Source organism: Schistocerca piceifrons, chromosome 1 (genome assembly GCF_021461385.2).
Source record: "Schistocerca piceifrons isolate TAMUIC-IGC-003096 chromosome 1, iqSchPice1.1, whole genome shotgun sequence".
Lineage (NCBI taxonomy): Eukaryota > Metazoa > Arthropoda > Insecta > Orthoptera > Acrididae > Schistocerca > Schistocerca piceifrons.
In genome coordinates, this window is record NC_060138.1 from 323,171,624 (window position 1) to 323,193,783 (window position 22,160).

Here is a 22,160-nt window from a genome sequence, read left to right on the forward strand (position 1 = left end):
CTCCTTAGCAACGCGGCAAGCAGGTAGGCGTTCCTCTGCTCAGTCCTCACCTCGCTGTTTGCTACGGACGGATGCTGCGAGGCGGCGCGGCGGGGAAGCGCGCGTGGAGCGCAGCGATCGTGCGCGCTCGTGCGTCGCCGCCGACCTTCGGGCCGCGGCGTCCCCCCACCTCGGCTCCCCCAACAACCAGACGGCAGGCCGGCTCGCGCCACGCCAAGTCTGTGGCTGCTGGCCAGTCAGTCTGGCAAAGCTATGGCGGTCGGGCGGGGCTAGTGCTACGCAGCGACGCGTGTTCCGTGCTGGTTTCGCGACGCGGCGACGAGTGGCTGTCATCTGTGATGTGACGCGGCGATGGCTCTGCACGCCGAAGCCTCCCGGGGCGCCGCCGGCCGCCTGCGGCTGGCCTGCTCTCTCGTCTGCTGTTTCCTCCTCGACCTGTGCTCCGGGAATCTCAACCTGTACCTCAGCCAGCCCGAAGTCAGGCGCCTTCTCGGTAAGTCCGCGCGCTGTTATTTACTGTGAAGCGGCACGAATCGGGAGTGCGTCGTGTTATCGACACGCAACGAACAATTCGTCAACAGTAGTACTACTCTGTTGTGTTTGAGACTGCGCACGTGTTCATTTTCGTAGAGAAGTCGCGCGGCTTAACATCTTTTCGCATCCCATCTGTGTAAAAGAAATCTACCGTAATTTACAACTCATTATCGAAAGTAACTGTTATCCGTGTTCTTTCACGTGGCTGTATTATGTCGTATCTTTCCATAAAGTCGTTCATTCTTGCAATGCTCCTGGCATAAAATTACAATGTCGCATTTGTCACTTTTACAAAACTACAATTTCTTCAATGCTACACCCGAGTCAATTATTCCACAAGCATTCCAAATTGATACCTGATGTTCCTTGGCGGAAATTTTTAATCGCATGGAATTGTCATCTGTAGTAAACAATCATTACTGCTTCATGTGTACCAGTAACGACCTTTTGTTGTGTATCTCGAACTTCATTTCATTGAAACGGGTGGAAACATACGTGACCAAACAACACTATTTATCGAACATGTTCCTGTGGCAGGCAATGCTGCTAGTAAATACTTGTGTTTAAAGTGCATTCGGCATCACTGTGGCCATTATCAAAGACCGCTACGTGCAGGACACCATTGTTGTGAAACAGTGCAGAGAAAAGAACGGAGAAACGAAAGAGAGAACGAGAGGAGACCATGCAGAGAAGTGCGTGCGTGCGCGGGACGGCGCGTGTAGCGGGCTCCAAAGGACTGCCGAATTTAAACTAGACATTGACGTACGAGCGGTTTTTTGTGCGCCGACCGCCACATTTTGTTACAAGCGCGTCGGGAATGTCCCATACATCGCGTCACTGGCGTAAAACCGACTCGGGATATAGTAAATCTAGCACCTCGCTTCCTTTTCTCGCGTCGCCGCCTTCTGCGTGCTCTGTAGCCGACTGTTGCTTTATAAATATCGTCAGCCAATCGAGAAGTGTCAGTGGTTCCTTTGTTTTTGTTAGATTGCTTTCCTCTCCCATCCTCCTCCTTTTTTCTTTGATGGGGCGCTGTTAGGTGTGTTGATCTTAAAGTGCTGATGAAGGATCTTGACAGAAACAATTTGCATGATTGATGGATGCGCCTGTAGTGGCAGCGTTATCAGCACGGGTAGGGATGGGGCGCCTCGCTTCATTAAAAATCTAATTTTCCAGCTGTGTTTTCATTTCTTCTGAGACGATACTATCGTGGATGTGGCTAATCGGAAAACAGACGCTACTTGGAGAATTGTATGAAAGCACTGTTACTCTTAATGAGATACTCCCGAGCATCACTGCTGGGTCTGCACGGAAGCAAAAATTGTCCATTTCATCAGTTGTAGAGTATACATTTTCAGCTATGATTTGTCATTTATTACCAGTGAGGCAACGTTTTATATACTGGTCAACACCTCAGTAACAGACTATTCGAATTTATGCCGTACCCCAAGAAACAAGCGATAACCGTGAATGAATTTTTATTGAAAAATTAAGTTGATATGTTGACAGATCTTTCACTGTGTGGCAGGAATAAAATCAAAACGAATTCACTCACAATTTAATATCTCAAGTTGTAGGCAAAAACTGAACGCTCCCTTTTTTTAGTTTAATACCTCCAAAAAGACATTGACAGGTCTTAACGGAAGTTTCACTCGATTTCACATTTTTAATTGACAGACCATTTGGAAACTGTCGTCGTCCGGTGTACCACTCAGCAGAACTCGTAGTATCCTGTCGCGAAAAGAAGAGTGGGTGTTACACTGGTCCCATGTCCACATTATATCACGTACAACTGCTTCGTGAATAGCTGTGTATTCGCAGCTATAGATCGGCATAATCTTCTGTCTGTCATGTTGATAAGCACCTTGTACATTATGTTAAACTTCTCTTTCTCTGGCTATCATAGTGCTGATATACCTTTGACGCTTTTAATTAAATATTCATCAGTTATTACTCAAATGAAGGCCGACAGTGACCAAGATAAGAGATTCAGAATGGTGTTTAATAACAGCGTTATTATGCATCAGTCGCTATGTGTTGTGAGAGATGTTGGCGGGGAAAGAACTCGTCAGTCACTAAAGCCTGTGCTACACACAACGCATTTCGAAGCCTCTTGATTCTTCATCAGATGCAGGTTGGTGAAATTGCGTATTTGTTCTGCGAAAGACTAAAGTGGTTAGGTCGGATGCACTGTAACACGAGATTAGAGACCTATACTTACGTTGCGTTCAAACCTCCGTGCTGCAGAAGTACATTTCGTATGAGATTTTTCTCTGTTGCTAACAGAAGAGGCTTGGGTTCGATTGCTGGACTAGTCAGAAATATTCTCCACAGCGGGACTGAGTGTTGTATTGTCCTTACGTTTGTATGGTTATAATTGACATTCTTCAATTGAGACGGCTGTCTGGGCGTGTTCCGTAAGCTAATAAAATTAAGAAATAAAATAAAATGATTTGCCCACTGGAACAAAATATTCTTTGGATGTTATGAGGAATAACAGGACAACATCTCATCTGCGGAGAGAAGAGTGAACTGGTGACGGGCCATTCTTGTGTTACCAGCGACTCGGTCTGTTGCAGCTAGTTTAGCTATAGGGTTACACGTACAGTAGGTGGTAGTACGTACTAAGCAATCCCTATTGCATGGAATTTAAGATTAGTTAAATTTATAGTACGATGTACAAGATTAATGGCAACAAACGAGGCAGCCGGCAGTATCGCGGTTATTCTCAAATATTTCGCGAAGGTTTTTGCATGCAGATCACAACTTCCAGAATTCTCTATATGCTAGTCGAATGCTGGTGCTTGAGGCGTTAAGTAGTACGACCTCCTCGCAGGAAATTGTTATTGTCGCATTGTAGTCGATATATCGTAACCAGGACTCCCGAACCACGATCATAGACTAAATGGAGAGCTATCGAGAAACTCTCGCCGTATTCGAAATGTAACGAAGCACCAGATGCAAGTTTGCTGGGCGCGCCCTGTGTATGCCTTAACGCCGTCTCTCGCGTCTCGCTCCACGTTCACGTCAACTTATCGAAACACAAGAAAAGGTCGCATGGCTAAATCCTGGAGTCAGGCATTTAACGAAAAACTGACGAATACCAGCTCATAATGTGAGATCTCACATTCCGGGCGAACAACACGGTATGCAAATGAAATTGCTTGCTGCGAGTGCCTTGTGGGGGGTCGGCCAAATGCATTTTGCTGTGATGTTGATGGGCTTATTGACAGTTGAAGCACACGATGACAATACAGTTACTTCATTCCAGACGTTCGTCGGTAATTGCGTTTCTAGGTGCATGTCTCACGCAACACCTATCCATTTGTAACAGGAACTTCTGTTCACTGATGCAAACAACTTTCCGTCGTTCCATCACTTCATCCGGATATTTGCACCACACCTTTGGTACTCAGTAGTGTGACGTGTACTACGACATCTTCACCTCTTGTCTCTCGCTCATTTAATCATCTCGCTGCACCATCATATTAGCTTTTGTGTTTGTCTATTGCCGATGGAGCGAGTATAATTTTGTACAGTTTATGCACTAAGTTCTAACTGCCGTGGGTTGGTAACTAGTGTTCACGTATGTAAGAAAAGAATTTCGTGTGTGTTAATTGGAGATTTACATTGAGGTGACGAAAATCATGGGATAGCAATATACACACATACAGATGGTGGTAGCATCGCGTGCTCAAGATATAAAAGGTCAGTGCATCGTCGCAGGTGTCATTTGCACTTAGGTGATTCGTGTGAAACGGTTTCCGCAATGATTACGTCCGCACGACGGCGGGAATTAAGACTTAGAACGCGGAATGGTAATTGGAGCTAGACGCTTGGGACGTTCCATTACGTAAATCGTTATGGAATTCAATATTTCGAGATCCGCAGTGTCAAGAGCGCGCCGAGAATGCCAAATTTCAGGCGTTACCTAGACAACGCAACGACCTATGCCCTTCACGCAATGATCGAGAGCAGCGGTGTTTGCATATAGTTGTCGGTGCTAACAGAAAAGTAAAACAGCAAGAAATAGCCGCAGAAATTAATGTGGGACTACGACGAACGCATCCGTTAGGACTGTGCGGCGAAATTGGTCGTTAATGGGCTACGGCAGCAGACGATCGACGCTAACGCCTTTGTTAACAGCACGACATCGCCTGGAGCACCTCACCTGCCCGGTCTCTTGGGCGTATCGGTTGGACCCAAGACGGACTGCAAAACCATGGCCTGGCCAGATGAGTCCCGAGTCCAGTTGGTAAGAGCTGATGTTAGGCTTAGAGTGTGGCGCAGACTCCGCGAAGCCATGGATTCAATCAGTCAACAACGCACTGTACAAGCTGGTGGTGGCTGTTGATTTGGGGGAGGAGACCAAACTGGGAGATCATCGGTCTCATCGGATTAGGGAGGGATGTAGAAGGAAGTCGACCGTGCCCTTTGAAAGGAACCATCCCAACATTTGCCCGAAGCGATTTAGAGAAATCACGGAAAACCTAAATCAGGATGGCCGGACGCGGGATTGAACCGTCGTCCTCCCGAATGCGAGTCCAGTGTGCTAACCACTGCGCCACCACGCTCAGTGATCTGGTGGTGGCTCCATAACGGTGTGAGCTGCGTGTGCGTGGAATGGACTCGGTTCTCTGGTCCAGCTGAATCGATTATTGAGTGGAAATGGTTATGTTCGGCTATGGGAGACCATTTGCAGCCATTTGGGGGCCTTATGTTCCGAAACAACGATGCGCAATTTCAAGGGGCTACAGCTATTCGCGATTGGTTTGAAGAATCCGTGCACAATTCGAGCGAATGATTTGTTCACCCACATCGCTCATCAACCGACATGAACCCTATCGAGCATTTATGGGACATAATCGAGAGATTAGTTCGTGCACAAAATCCTGCACCGGCAACACTTCCGCAATTATGGATGGCTAAAGAGGCAGCGTGACTCAGTATTTCTGCATGGGGCTTTCAACGACTTGTCAAGTCGATCACACGTCAAGCTGCTGCATTACCCCGGGCAAAAGGAGATTCGACACGATATTAGGAGGTATCGCACGATGTTACTCACCTCAGTGTACTGTTGAATATGCTTTTCAAGTTCCTGCTTTTTTTCCGTGGTAATAATTGCCATTTGGTTGAGGTTGCACTAAGATTCTACCCCTCTAGCTCCAACTTTTACTTACTGCAGTACATACAAGTGTCCACATTTCATTAAGATCTTATTTCTGCCAACCTCCGGCTTATTCAGCTCCTAGCTCAAGTATGATAAGACCGCAGTTACTTCCCCGAATCCAGGTACTCTATTAGGAAAACATTTGATCTTAGCTATTGTATAAGTGATAACTGTTTACAACGTAACACAGTGATTTAGGGGAAGCCGAGCCGAACAATTTGATAAAGGACACTTGTCTCTAAAGGGGAAAAACAACGTCAAATTGGCTTACAAAACCTACCTATGCTACAGCACATGCCCACTGCGCGACATTTTTAATATCCTCTCACCCTCTTATGCCACCGACTTTCCTTAATATCAGTAAATTGGCCTTTCCTGTGAGGGTAATGAAAGGTATAGACTTTCGAACAAGTTATACAAAAATTACTTAAAGTTTCCAATTCGTTTTGTATTAAGACAAACAAAACGATTTAACTGTTAATTTTACGATGTTACAATCCACAAAATTGGGAGGTAGCATGTACACAAATTTCAATTTTACAGAATGAGATTTTCATTCTGCAGCGGAGTGTGCGCTGATATGAAAATTCCTGGCAGATTAAAACTGTGTGCCGGACCCAGACTCGAACTCCGTACTGGCGGAAGTAAAGCTGTGAGGACGGGGCGTGTGTCGTGCTTGGGTATCTCAGTTGGTAGAGCACTTGCCTGCGAAGGGCAAAGGTCCCGAGTTCGAGTCTCGGTCCGGCACACAGTTTTAATCTGCCAGGAAGTGTCAATTTTACAATTTGCAAATGCACTACCAAGCCGGCGGAGTAAGAGAGTGGGAGTATGTTAAAACTCACGCTGCACACTTGCGCTAGAGCGTGGGTGGTACTTGTAGGCCAGTTTTAGCTTAATATACACATCAAAAAAAGTTTTGCATCACCCCATTTCCCAGAACTCCTGAAGATAGACACTGACTGTGAGTATTGTATCACAGACACAGTCCCATTGACTGTTCAGAGATGTCACTAAATCCGCCCAAAGATGTAAGCAACCATGCATGACCAGCGCCTATTGGGCCGTGTACCTCCTTCGTGGTAGAATGACTGGAGCTGATCGGCTGTCGGACCACCTACGTCTGTGTTGTCTGTAGTTCAACCATACCTATACGGTCAATACTATGGTTCGATCTCGTCATCCCTCAACAAGGGATGTGTTCAGGCGTCTCAGAGTGAACCAAAACGATGTTGTTCGGACATGGAGGAGATACAGAGAGACAGGAACTGTCGATGACATGCCTCGCTCATGCCGCCCAATGGCTACTGCTACAGTGGATGATCGCTACTTACGGATTGTGGCTCGGAGGAACCCTGACAGCAATGCCACCATGTTGAATAATGCTTTCGTGCAGCCACAGGACGTTGTGTTACGACTCAAAATGTGCGCAATTGCTTGCATGACGCGCAACTTCACTCCCGACGTCCATAGCGAGACCATCCTTCCAACCACGACACCATGCAGCGCGGTACAGATGGGCCCAACAACATGCCGAATGGACCGCTCAGGGTTGGTATCACCGATGAGTGTCTCATATGACTTCAACGAGACAATCGTCGGAAACGTGTTTGGAGGCAACCCGATAAGGCTGATCGCCTTAGATACACTGTCCAGTGAGTGCAGCAAGGTGGAGGTTCCCTGCTGTTTTGGGGTGGCATTATGTGGGGTCGATGTACGCCGCTGGTGGTCATGGAAGACGACGTAACTGCTGTACAATACGTGAATACCATCCTCCGACCGACAGTGCAAGCATTGTTGTTGTTGTGGTCTTCAGTCCTGAGACTGGTTTGATGCAGCTCTCCATGCTACTCTATCCTGTGCAAGCTTTTTCATCTCCCAGTACCTACTGCAACCTACATCCTTCTGAATCTGCTTAGTGTATTCATCTCTTGGTCTCCCTCTACGATTTTTACCCTCCACGCTGCCCTCCAATACTAAATTTGTGATCCCTTGATGCCTCAGAACATGTCCTACCAACCGATCCCTTCTTCTGGTCAAGTTGTGCCACAAATTTCTCTTCTCCCCAATCCTATTCAATACTTCCTCATTAGTTATGTGATCTACCCATCTAATCTTCAGCATTCTTCTGTAGCACCACATTTCAAAAGCTTCCATTCTCTTCTTGTCCAAACTATTTATCGTCCATGTTTCACTTCCATACATGGCTACACTCCATACGAATACTTTCAGAAATGACTTCCTGACACTTAAATCAATACTGGATGTTAACAAATTTCTCTTCTTCAGAAACGCTTTCCTTGCCATTGCCAGCCTACATTTTATATCCTCTCTACTTCGACCATCATCAGTTATTTTGCTCCCCAAATAGCAAAACTCCTTTACTACTTTAAGTGCCTCATTTCCTAATCTAATTTCCTCAGCATCACCCGACTTAATTAGACTACATTCCATTATCCTTGTTTTGCTTTTGTTGATGTTCATCTTATATCCTCCTTTCAAGACACTGTCCATTCCGTTCAACTGCTCTTCCAAGTCCTTTGCTGTCTCTGACAGAATTACAATGTCATCGGCGAACCTCAAAGTTTTTATTTCTTCTCCATGAATTTTAATACCTACTCCGAATTTTTCTTTTGTTTCCTTTACTGCTTGCTCAATATACAGATTGAACAACATCGGGGAGAGGCTACAACCCTGTCTTACTCCCTTCCCAACCACTGCTTCCCTTTCATGTCCCTCGACTCTTATAACTGCCATCTGGTTTCTGTACAAATTGTAAATAGCCTTTCGCTCCCTGTATTTTACCCCTGCCACCTTTAGAATTTGAAAGAGAGTATTCCAGTCAACATTGTCAAAAGCTTTCTCTAAGTCTACAAATGCTAGAAACGTAGGTTTGCCTTTCCTTAATCTTTCTTCTAAGATAAGTCGTAAGGTCAGTACTGCCTCACGTGTTCCAGTGTTTCTACGGAATCCAAACTGATCTTCCCCGAGGTTGGCTTCTACTAGTTTTTCCATTCGTCTGTAAAGAATTCGTGTTAGTATTTTGCAGCTGTGACTTATTAAGCTGATAGTTCGGTAATTTTCACATCTGTCAACACCTGCTTTCTTTGGGATTGGAATTATTATATTCTTCTTGAAGTCTGAGGGTATTTCGCCTGTTTCATACATCTTGCTCACCAGATGGTAGAGTTTTGTCAGGACTGGCTCTCCCACAGCCGTCAGTAGTTCCAATGGAATATTGTCTACTCCGGGGGCCTTGTTTCGACTCAGGTCTTTCAGTGCTCTGTCAAACTCTTCACGCAGTATCATATCTCCCATTTCATCTTCATCTACATCCTCTTCCATTTCCATAATATTGTCCTCAAGTGCATCGCCCTTGTATAGACCCTCTATATACTCCTTCCACCTTTCTGCTTTCCCTTCTTTGCTTAGAGCTGGGTTTCCATCTGAGCTCTTGATATTCATACAAGTCGTTCTCTTATCTCCAAAGGTCTCTTTAATTTTCCTGTAGCCGATATCTATCTTACCCCTAGTGAGATAGGCCTCTACATCCTTACATTTGTCCTCTAGCCATCCCTGCTTAGCCATTTTGCACTTCCTGTCGATCTCATTTTTGAGACGTTTGTATTCCTTTTTGCCTGTTTCACTTACTGCATTTTTATATTTTCTCCTTTCATCAATTAAATTCAGTATTTCTTCTGTTACCCAAGGATTTCTACTAGCCCTCGTCTTTTTACCTACTTGATCCTCTGCTGCCTTCACTACTTCATCCCTCAAAGCTACCCATTCTTCTTCTACTGTATTTATTTCCCCCATTCCTGTCAATTGCTCCCTTATGCTCTCCCTGAATCTCTGTACAACCTCTGGTTCTTTTAGTTTATCCAAGTCCCATCTCCTTAAATTCCCACCTTTTTGCAGTTTCTTCAGTTTTAATCTACAGGTCATAACCAATAGATTGTGGTCAGAGTCCACATCTGCCCCTGGAAATGTCTTACAATTTAAAACCTGGTTCCTAAATCTCTGTCTTACCATTATATAATCTATCTGATACCTTTTAGTATCTCCAGGGTTCTTCCATGTATACAACCTTCTTTCATGATTCTTAAACCAAGTGTTAGTTATGATTATGTTGTGCTCTGTGCAAAATTCTACAAGGCGGCTTCCTCTTTCATTTCTGTCCCCCAATCCATATTCACCTACTATGTTTCCTTCTCTCCCTTTTCCTACACTCGAATTCCAGTCACCCATGACTATTAAATTTTCGTCTCCCTTCACTATCTGAATAATTTCTTTTATTTCATCATACATTTCTTCAATTTCTTCGTCATATGCAGAGCTAGTTGGCATATAAACTTGTACTACTGTAGTAGGTGTGGGCTTCGTATCTATCTTGGCCACAATAATGCGTTCACTATGCTGTTTGTAGTAGCTTACCCGCAAGCATATCGGCAGCATATTGGCGTCGCATTAGTCTTCATAGATGACAATTCGTGCCCCCACCGTGCACATCTTTTCAATTACTTCCTTCAGGATAACGACATCGCTCGAATACAGTGGCCAGCATGTTGTCGAGACATAAACCCTATCGAACATGCCTGGGATAGATTGAAAAGGGCTGTTTATGGACGACGTGACCCACCAACGACTCTGAGGGATCAACGCCGAATCGCCGTCGAGCAGTGGGACAATCTGGACCATCAGTGCCTTGATGAACTTATGGATAGTATACCACGACGAATACTGGCATGCATCAATGCAAGAGGACGTGGTACTGGGTATTAGAAGTACCGGTGTTTACAGCAGTCTGGACCACCACCTCTGAAGGTCTCGCTGTATGGTGGTAAAACATGCAATGTGTGGTTTTCATGAGCAATAAAAAGGGCGGAAATGACGTTTATGTTGGTTCTATTTCAATTTTCTGTACACGTTACGGAACTCCCGGAAACGAGGTGATGCAATTTTTTTTTTTTATATGTGTATAATTGCGGAGGGTTCGCGGCCGGTGTCAGTTAACATAAACGTTTTCTGAGTACGTTACCGCGTCATAATGTAAAAACGAAGCTACAGTGGAAAATACATTTTTGCCACGGTTATAGTGGCCTTCTTCTGTGTCTCAGTAGAACCAGAAGAAAGCCACTGTTGCCATGGCCGAAACATTGGTTTCTCCAGTACAGATCTCTTTTTACCCTGTTACGCGATATCGTACCCAGAAAACTTTTATGTCAATTTGGGGTTGTTTTCTATGTTAATAGACCACAAGTATCCTCTATCAGATTGTTTGTCTCGACGTCTCCTAAACCACTGTGGTTCTTCATAAACAGTTGTACTTTACACCCTGCAGAAAGAGTCTTCGCTCTATTGGAGGTGGTATATGCGTTACCTTCAAGCCATCTGAGAAGCATCTCACCCAGAATATTATGAGGGAACATGTAGCTGTAAATGGAATCGACAGTTATCGCCTGAAAATTCGTCAAAGAATGTACTTGTAGCTGGTGTCCTCATTTGGCACGTAAAATATAAGGCCGAGTATTGCCCTATCAGTGAGACACACTCGACAAATACGGATGGGAAATGCGAGGGCTGTTCGGAAAGTAAGAAACGATAGGTCGCGAAATGGAATCCACAGTGAAAATCAAAACCGTTTTATTTGCAACAGTTAGCTTCAACTTCCAGCTACTTATCTCCATAGTCGCCGATCCGACTTACACGTTTATCGTAGTGTTGTACCAACATCCTAGTACCCTCGTTATAGAAGTCAGCCTCCAGTGCTTTCCTCTAACTCTCTACACTGGCCTACAACTCGTTGTCTGGGCCAAAATGTTATCTTCATAGCCAGCGGTTCATGTGAGCAGAGATGAAACTCAGAGGGACACAATTATGGGCTGTATTGTGGGTAATCAAACATTTCCAATTGAAAACGTTGCAGGAGCTCTTCATTTCCCCTGCAGAATGCTGCTGAGAATTGTCTCGAAGAAGAAAACACACGACAGTTTTGCAATGTTGGCTGCATAGCTTGAGGCGAAATTTCTCACCAGGCCCTCGTGCTTGGCGGGAGTCACTATTGTTTTAGGTATCTTTATGTGCTCCCTGTGTGCTCAGAACTGAAAAGAACGACGTAATGCGATCGACGGGCATACTAGAGACACTGCCTAACACACCGGTGCAAAACTTCATCGGATTTAAACTGCGGTTTCCACTTCGCGGCCGATCGTTCCTTACTTTCCGAATAACCCTGATACTTGGCCATTCACCATGGAGTCCTGATATGAGCCGACCATACTTTGATTCGTTTCCCAAACTGAGTAAACAACTCTGTGGAACACGTTTTGACGCAACTTACGAAGCTTCTCAACAATGAAAGGTGCCCTGTCTGGAATACAGAAGTTGCCGTAACGTTGGGAAGTTGTCATAACAAGAATGGGGATTATATTGAAGCCCTGCAAACCTATTTTGTAAGATAAATTATGCGTGTTATATGGGCGGCCTCTTCATTTGAAATTACTTACTACCTGAGCCCCCATCTTTCTGTACTCGCTCCTGTGAACGGGAACGCGTTATGCAGATCTTGATGCCTCTCGCGTCCATCTAGAAAAGGTAATGATTTTACTATTTTATATTTCTAGTTTTTACCGAGTTTAAGGAAGGCAATGCTGGCCTGATATATTCGACGATGCCCTTTGGCTACACTGACTAAAGGATTCTTAAGAAATACCAAATTAAGATATTTACTCTTTCAGTAGGTGATGTGTTTATATTTTCAATAGGTGAGCTGTTTATACATGCATATAGGTTATCCAAGTCTGCACAACGCGATCGCGATTGTTAAATAGATGTATTTGTTCTCTGTTTTCTATTTAGATAACCTGAAGATGCCTAAATAAGGCGAAACGCGTCGTTAAAAAATAAAAAAACTGTTTTTAACCAATACTATTTTTTCAATTCTATCTTACAAGGTGCAGAAATTTTGAAACGAGTCTCGTATAATATTTTTATATTTTTTATTGTTATTATGTGCGCGGTTCTAAACCCTGCGCAGATTTCCGCGCCACACGCAACGACTTTCCTGCATAGGCAAGTTATAGTGTGAGCGTTACGATCGCTTCACACGCCGGTACAGCATCTTTGAACAGTGTTTGCGGTACGAATTATGCGCTATGCTTTACATCTCCGCCGCGCCAGTTGGTGCATGCCTATTTGAGTGCCGACAAAAGACGAACAAAGGAAGAAATAAGGCCGGGCTCCGCTGTCCGTGAAATTGCGTCCATTACTTCTCTGGCCGGCGCAGCACCTCCGGACCACAATTAAAGCCGCTTATCGTCCACGTATCGCACTCTTACTTCCCTCTGCTAACAGCGGACTAATAAATCGTGAATGCGCTGCGTCGATTTCCGCCGGACCGACTCTGTGTACCGAGTTCGGCGTTCCTTCACGTGCCATCCGCGCGGCGTAATTTCACGCAGGTTTACAAGAGCAAACAGTCCCGCTGCCGAGACTGTAGCGTCTCTTCTGTAAGTGTTATTAGTCCCAGAGGCGGCGACAGCGCCCGGCTGTGTTCTCGTGAGATCCTGGGGTGGGGCGACCCTGCTCCCCGTGTTCCACCGTCCCCGCGGCGTGCCAAATCGCTTCGACGCGCCGTAATGGACGCGTGTTGGCCACGCTTGTTGCCGCACTGCCAGCAAGGCGGGCAGTAAAATTTTCACGTCGTGTGTGTTCCATTACGCTCGTCGTTGGTACTGAGACGAGTCGCCAGCTTTAGATACGCCGGTCACGGTTGCCGGATTGCTGCCGTGATGTGGCAGTTCCTCTCCTAGGAACTGCAGCCGGCGATTGTTACTGGGAAGTACGTCCCCTCCCTGTTTTTAGTCACTTCGTCTTCTGAAATTGACTGTTATTGTCTAGCTATTGGCGAATACCAAGGTGCTTAAAGTATTTCGCTTACTGTCCATATTTTGGATCTGCAGCTGTTTCTTCTGGTCTTGCAGTTAAGCTATACGTTATAGGTTCCGCCTTTACGCAAAAATACCGGTATATTTTTTTTTTCACCCGAACATATTTCGGTAACTCTGTGCCACCATCAGTGGGTTTTGTTTATTGAAGACTCATAGTGCTCACCGCGCTTTGCGGAGTGAAAAGGCGTTTACAACAAACGAAACTACACAAAGTACATTAATGTGTGTGTTGTGTGCAGTGCCCGTAGGGCGCAAAAGAAGAACGATCAGTCACACAAAACATGACAAGCTATCAGTGCAGGACACCATACAGAAGGAAATTAGAATTATATATTAATACCTTCAGCTGCTGACGGGTGTTGATGAGTATCAACTGAGGTTCTGAGGTCATCAGTCCACCAGAACTTAGAATTACTTAAACCTAACTAACCTAAGGGCATCACACACATCCATGCCCGAGGCAGGATCCGAACCTGCGACCATAGCGGTCGCGCCTAGAACCGCTCGGCCACACCGGCCGGCCAACATTTCCTTTGTCGTCGCTTTTTGACTAGTTCCTCTCCCGTATTTCTAATTCGCCTATCATTTCTTTTTGCTTCAAGGGATAGGCGATTTAATACGTACGTTACGGTCGCCGGACGGCCGAACACGATATTTCAGTTTTCTTTAAAATATGCTGTTAACATTGCTTCTGATAGTTTCGGTTGGGTGGTCGATACTGCTTCAAACACTGTACCTTCTCTGTCATTATTCATGAATCTCAGTCATTATTCATCAACGGTATTCCCATAGTCTCCATTATTTTTTCCTTCGTAGTCGGAAAGACGTCTGGAAAACTAGTTACATTGGCCTCAGAATATAGGATTTTCTACAGAACAAGTTATCAATCAGTAGCAAAGATTTTGCTTTCAACATAACGTAGAATCGAAAACGATGAATTTACTTTCATAATGTTTAGCTGCAGAACGTTGTTACACAGCAAGGAATATTGGTCAGCTACAAAATAATGGAAGCAATGGGGTCAGGCAATCGAAACCTGACCGCGAAGAAAATTTACCGGATCATTATGGGTAGATAACAAAAGCATAGGACAGTGCTAAAAACAAACTGAATAAACGTAGATGTCTGCTTGTGGTAGTGCAGTAACCGGAAATTAAATCTGTGGGCCACTCACCAAGGGTAACAGATTCTTAGTGTTAGAAGCTATTCGTTGGAGGAAACAATACGAGGACGCACAAAAAGCTTCCTGGACGAGGTAAGGAGTACAGTATATGCTTACTGTATATAAAAAGGAGCAACATGAAGAGCGGATTTCGGTTGTGACAATAATATGATGATGATGATGATGATGATGATGATGATGATGATGATTTGTAAGCTAAATAGTCTAAGTTCGTACTGTGCGTAGGTAGTCTACAGGGACTCAGAAATTTAAAAATACAAATGAAGTCGATTACTAATAAAAAGTCCAGCTATGAAAGCAAAAAAATTGCAAAAAATAGTGTGCATGAGAAACGAAAACACGTGTTTCCCGGCAAGACGAATCAAGAACGTCTACACTTCGCTCTGTGAACAGGCCGGAACTAGCTTCTTGCCGACTAGGATTAATAGATGAAGTTACTGCCGAACTTACCATGTGGGCAAGCACTGTACTGGTGGGAGTTGAGGACGACACGCTTTGAATTTCCCTTCATGTAATTGTCAGATGATTCCTTTTAATTGAAAACGGCGCCTCTCTGTTTTTCTAGAAGTTGAAGCTTTGTTGTTAAGCGACGTGTGATGTTGTAAAGTAATGTTTTGCACTTTTGTAAATACAAGGGTCACGTTTCAGAAGAATTCATCCAACGAGCTAATAATAATTTCTTTATGATATCCGTATCGACAGTTTGTAGCGACCACAGAATATTCGTTAACTCTCCGCCGGAAACAGTATTTTCAAAACACAATCAACATTTTTTTCTAGAGCCTATGTTTATTCAATGTTTCTTCAACTATGTTTCAAACTGAACACAAACAGTCGGATAGTATCGTTCCTTGTACGATTCGAGCACTAAGCTGGCGTATTTCATAGAAGCGTTGCATCGAATGAGTGTGATTTCCTTCCAGACTGATAAAACTAACTCTGCCATGAATACGGCAAGGATGTCGATCTAGCTAGCGGACTTCGAAAATTACGAGGTGGATTCATTCTTCGGGTCTGATTTCATCCAAATCACTGATCAATGCCTAGAATACTTACGTAGCTTAGTCCGTACAAAAGGCTGATGTTTATCTGCATCAGCTTTGTTAGTGCCGTTTTATTCGGATCTCCAGTCTGGAATCTGTACTAAATGGAATTAAATAAAGGGAATAGGGAAGATCCAAAGGTCAGCCCAGTTCTTCACACGTTCATTTAGTACACTCGAAAGCGTCACGTTGATGCTCACCCAACTCTAGCGACAGGCTCTGAAGGGGAGGCATTGGGCGTCAGGATATCTTTTACTGTTAACGTTCCTAGAACGTACGTTCACAGAAGAGTCAACCAATATATTGCTTCTTTTTATATCTCGAGAAAATACCATGAAGGTAACATTAGAGAGATTCAAGTTCGCACAGAGCTTTGCCAACAATCGCTCTTCCTGTGGACTAATCGGTCTTCAAGAAGAAAGGAGGGAAGTGACAGTGGTACCAAAGTTCTCTGCGCCGCGCAACACAATATGGCTTGCTATCAGGGCTGTTCATAAAATATCGATATATCGATATTTTTCCAAAATATGTAGTTACGTATCGGCGACATTTCTTTCGCCAATATATCGATATCGAAAGGCGATATCGAGCTCCAATATTTTTATTTTGTTTTACAGTTTTTTCGCAATTTTCGGTAAATATTTTAAGTTGTTCTCTTGAAATTGTAGTCGAGCATAATTTGAATTTCACTATGTAAAGGAGTCTTACTATTTTTTGAGCTTTCATTACGTCCAGCCTTCTCTGAGCAAGTATAGTTGGCACAAAGAAGAAGTGAGATTCACGGGGGGGAGGTGGGGGCGGGGGCGGTGGGAAATGAATAACAACATGTCCGATGTGAAGAAATACTGCACCAGTTGCATCAATAAACAATTGTTAATGCAACCAGTGTGCTATTTCTTCACATCGACATCCTTCAAAACAGTTGGTGAAAAAATGGTTCAAATGGCTCTGAGCACTATGGGACTCAACTGCTGAGGTCATTAGTCCCCTAGAACTTAGAACTAGTTAAACCTAACTAATCTAAGGACATCACAAACATCCATGCCCGAGGCAGGAGTCGAACCTGCGACCGTAGCGGTCTTGCGGTTCCAGACTGCAGCGCCTTTAACCGCACGGCCACTTCGGCCGGCACAGTTGGTGAAACTGATGAACAAAAATCTAATTGACAAGGATGGTTTTTGTGGTGGGCCAAGTCGTGTGAGGGGGAATTCTGACGTAATCTGCTATCGGTGCTACCACGAAACTACAACGTTTAACTTCACCCCGCAACTGCTAGGTCGCTGGAATCCAGACAAATCCGTTATGTGACGAAGCCGAGCGACACCTTTTATCGTGCCACTTACCTGCAGTTAGCGAACTTGCTATCGCCAAGCGTGAACGTGCATCGTTTCCTTTCAATTCTTGCTCCAAGGGGAATAAGCAGGCTGCTAGCTCGCTGATTAGCAGAATATCTAATAATAAATCAATACTTACATATATAGCTCTAAAACTGGCGGTATATTTACAATCTGCAATCGATATTTTCCTTTGCCGGTACGTCGATATTTTTCCGTCGATTATGATTTTTTAGATACGTCGATTGCCAATAATGATATTGCTTTAAATATCGATATATCTGATTCTTAGTATTTTTAAGAATATCGGCAGTGCTAATATCGGTGTAGATGCGGATAATTCTTTTCGTGGTTAGCTCCAAAATGTATTATCATTCGCTACTGTTTTCAAAGATACGTATGTCAGTAATTCAGAGTGGATTTTTACAGCAGGATGAGTGGCACCTTATCTCAAGTGCTTATCCAGTGGCGACGTCTCAACGCTAGATATTAAAATTTATTGGGATGAGAGATAAGCTTTTATCTTCTTAGTTACGCTGCACTCCCATTGACTGTACTCAGACGAACAGTAACATAACTACTGAAAAATTATTTGAACGAAAGCGTTGTCGCACAGTATTATTTAATACGAAGGGATCGGCGGAAGAAAGTGCTAGCTCCATTAAAGTCAAGATTAGTCTAACTTTGTAATCTGTTGTGTTTTCAAATAAGGTTCTTTATGTCTCGCTAGAACTCGTTGTCTACCTTATAAATTGCTTTATCGTATTCTATTTTTATTCTTGTCTTTAAGTTTAACCAAACATATAACATTCTATCTATCTATGGCTTGCTCCATTGTCCCGTATTGTGCGCGGGGTTGGCGTGGTTAAATCGCATTTGGCATGTTAATTTGAAGGGGTGGCCGGATGCCCTTCCTGCCGCCATCCCGTACCCCCAGGGACGGAATCAGAGTACCCCAACTGTCTGCATCTAGTGCAAATCATGTAAAAGTGCGGATGTGTGTCAAATGTCTGCGAGTCATGTAACTGAGGCGGGATGTGGGGACCAGCCCGGTATTCACCTAGAGGGATGTGGAAAACCGCCTAAAAACCACATCCAGGCTGGCCGGTACACCGGCCCTCGTCGTTAATCCGGCGGGCGGATTCGATCCGGGGCCGGCGCGCCTACCCGAGTCCAGGAAGCACCGCGTTAGCGCTCTCGGCTAACATGGCGGGTAAGCAAACATATAACATTCAATAACTCAAAATACGTTCTTGTGGGTTATTATTTTTTTCCGCAGATTCCTTATTTCACCCGCGTACCGTTGCTGAATGGAAGAAGAGAGATGGTACAGTGCCTTGCGGCACCATGTGATATTAATATAGCCGTGCGTGAGTACAACCGCTTTCCAATCAGCAGTGCCCCTGTACTAAACGTTGTCTACACTACGTGGGCACGAGGACGCGCGTGAAAATTCACTTTAAGTGAAAAAATGAAAGTAGAAGCTTGTATGGAAAAGAGAGATGGATAATGATGATGATGATCGGTTTGTGGGGCGCTCATCTGCGCGGTCATCAGCGCCCGTACAAAGTCCCAATTTTTACACAGTCCAATCTAGCCGCTGTCACACATGATGATGATGACGATGTTGGTGATGATGATGATGATGAGCATGACGATGAAATGATGAGGGCAACACAAACACGCAGTTCCGGACAGAGGAAGGTATGGATAATAAGAAATGGAATGAGGAATTTAATCATGAGCTAAAAGAACTCACAACGTTGAAAAGTTGAATTGACTGTCATGAAAGGGTCGCTTGCCCGGTGTCGGCGAATAAATGTTAAGCTGGATAAATATTTATTCGCCGAGACCGGGCAAGCAACTTTCAATTAAAATGTCTCCCCTGTTCGCGAATATACATAGTCAATATACGAAAAAAATGGTTCAAATGGCTCTGAGCACTATGGGACTTAACTACTGTGGTCATCAGTCCCCTAGAACTTAGAACTACTTAAACCTAACTAACCTAAGGACATCACACACATCCATGCCCGAGGCAGGATTCGAACCCCCGACCGTAGCAGTCGCGCGGTTCCGGACTGCGCGCCTAGCACCGCTAGACAGTCAATGTACGAGTGCAAGTCTTAAACGCGTGGCTGACGACTTACGGAATTTTGGTTCTGGCCGTTGAACGTGCTCGGGTAACCTAATAGTAGGGCCACCGCTTGCGATAATCGGCATATCCGGTTTCGAGGCCGGGTCCGGAATAAATTTTCATTGTCACCATACCATTATACAAGCTGATGATGGTCCGTATTCGTAATTTCGAATACATTTCGTGGAAAGATCTACATGGTTTAAACTGTTTCAAGAGGGAGGCAATCAATCTGAAAGGAGCTCCAGTTACTGGTCCTTACAGAGGAAACCAAAAACACCTGCTGCGTTATTGTCAGACAAGACCGACGAAAAATCTTGCGAACACTCCCTGAAATACTGAATATTTCGCTGGGTGCCACCCACAAGTTGGTAACGGAAATTTTACACAAGACACGTTTGTGCGCGGCGGGTTCCGTGACTGCTGTACCCCCAACAAAAGGACATTCGGATGCAAGTCTGCATGCACTTGTAGCTGATGTTAGAGGAAGGTCCGGGGTTTCTTTCAAAGGTAATCACTGCTGACGAAACTTGGCTGCAGCAGATTGATCCTGAGAGCAAACAGCTAAGCTCAGTGTGGAGATCTTTTTCATCATCAACCTCCAAAAAGCCAAAGAGGTTGCGCCTGCTGGAAAAGTCATGGTCCTCTAATTTTTTTATATTCGTGGATTGGTTTATCAATATGTTGTACCTAGATATACATCAGTAACTGGACAGTACTACAAGGATGTAATGCAAAGTTTGCAAGTCCATACCAGGAATAATGGTGGATACTGTACCACGATACAGCACAGCCACATACTGCAAGTGTTATTGCTGAATATCATGCAAAAATCGATCTGAAGTGCATATGTCACCCTCCCTACAGTGTGTAATTATTTTTTATTCTCTAACCTGAAGAAACGGCCTTCGTGGAAGACATTTTCCACCATCAGGTACAGTAGTGAAGACTTTGGGGATGATTCAGTAGAGCCTATCAAAAATAGTTTCCAGTATGTCTCTGCAGACTGGCAGAAAAGCTGGGACATTAAGAGGAGAATATTTTGAGAAGGGCTATCAAAATTATGAGCATGAATAGAGGTATTTTGTCAAAACAAACATTATGATAATTCTTTATAGATCAGCCCTTGTAATTTCGTGCAAGGTTTGGCAGCTCACGAGGTGGGGAATCAGCTGGCAGCCCTGACGAAGTTAGAGCGGTAGTCGCGAGTCCTGTAGGCCGGGGCTGAGATTTTAATTGTTCCTTGTACGATCCTCAGTTTTTGTGAGAAAGGGTGTGAGCCAGTGAGTGAGCATTTGCTACGCGGAGAAAGGTCTCAACTCGGTACTTGGACACGTCAGCAAGCTGGAGAATGTGTTTGATAACAACGAGATGGCCTTGGCGAGGCCTTATGGAAGACAGTAAATTCCATTTGTTTCAATCGACACCTGTTCATGTGTACGTCCTCTTTCCTTTTATCTCTAGACTGTTAACCAGTATGGTTTACGATGGAGACAGTGTATCCCTGTTGTAGTGACTGCGTGGTGTTCGTTTTCCAGTGCAGTGGTCGGATCTGAGAACATTTTGATAGAATGAGAGTGTTACCAGAGCACTAATTATTGCGGCGGTTCACAAGCTTTTTGAGACCATTACGCCAGCCGGCCGGAGTGGCCGTGCGGTTCTAGGCGCTACAGCCTGGAGCCGAGCGACCGCTCCGGTCGTAGGTTCGAATCTTGCCTCGGGCATGGATGTGTGTTATGTCCTTAGGTTAGTTAGGTTTAATTAGTTCTAAGTTCTAGCCGACTGATGACCTCAGAAGTTAAGTCGCATAGTGCTCAGAGCCATTTGAACCATTACGCCTGAGTGCATTCATATGTTAGGAAGTACGGCCCCTCCCCACACCACAGTCACATCAGCGCCCTACTAAACTTTGGAATCAAAAAGAATTTTTTGTTTTCAAAATGACGAACGATAAATATTTGGTTAGTGTGTTATTAAACCACAAACCAGTGAAACAATTGGTACCATTTATTTCTTTTTTATAGATTGGTGCATCACAAGTGCTACCTACAACTCTTTCTCACAAAAGAAATAGGCACTTGTTACAAAACATACTTCCTTTGAACCACTCCTTTCCCTAGCGACACCTGCTCTCATCCACACCCTGCACTCCCATTTAAAATTAAACTATGTGTACTACACTTAGGCCTACGTGATTGCTGTATTCCTTACTTCTAAATTGGCAGAAACTGGAACGTTTCAGGTTGACAATGCTTTCAGTATGACGATTGCCGCTACTAGTATTACTACTCCTGTTACTACTACTACTCATAATAATAATATGGATTAGCCATCACATAGTTACTGTCATGTTATGCAATCAGTTAGTACGTTTATCTCTTGCGAAGTGAATGATGAAACAAATTCTGACCAATTGCAGGAACTACCTACACCACGGAGAGGGCTTTTCCATGATATGCTTAAGAATATGTGTTGTATATATGAATTTTACTATTGTAGATGCATGATACAAAGTGTAGCAAAGTATGTACAGAGTGGGAGCACTAAGTGAGGAAAATGACGTTCGCCCGTTCGCTGTAACCTCCACCACATAGTCCCACTCGTTAATACTAGTATTAGGGGGAAAATGTAATAATTGCCAACTTATGTAATCAGTATTAACAGTCTCACGAAATTGTGATAAGAATAGTGGTTTTAAAAACTTTTGTTTGACCGAAACACAATCGCGTTCTTTTGTTTTTCCGCCTCAGAAAATTTCATTTTACCCCTCAGGGAGTACTTGATAATCTCCCCAGGGTAGGAAACACTGGTTT

At 44.2% G+C, this 22,160-nt stretch overlaps 1 protein-coding gene across 1 annotated transcript in view; it reads left to right on the plus strand.

Moving 5' to 3' along the window:
* The first annotated feature begins 249 nt into the window (after nt 1–249).
* The window catches only part of LOC124786947 (tyrosine-protein kinase Dnt-like), a 567,480-nt gene continuing 545,569 nt past the window's right edge, over nt 250–22,160 (plus strand). Inside the window, exon 1 of the mRNA XM_047254302.1 lies at nt 250–493. Coding sequence (XP_047110258.1) covers nt 352–493 — 142 coding nt within the window. The 5' untranslated portion in view covers nt 250–351. The remainder of the gene's footprint in view (nt 494–22,160) is intronic.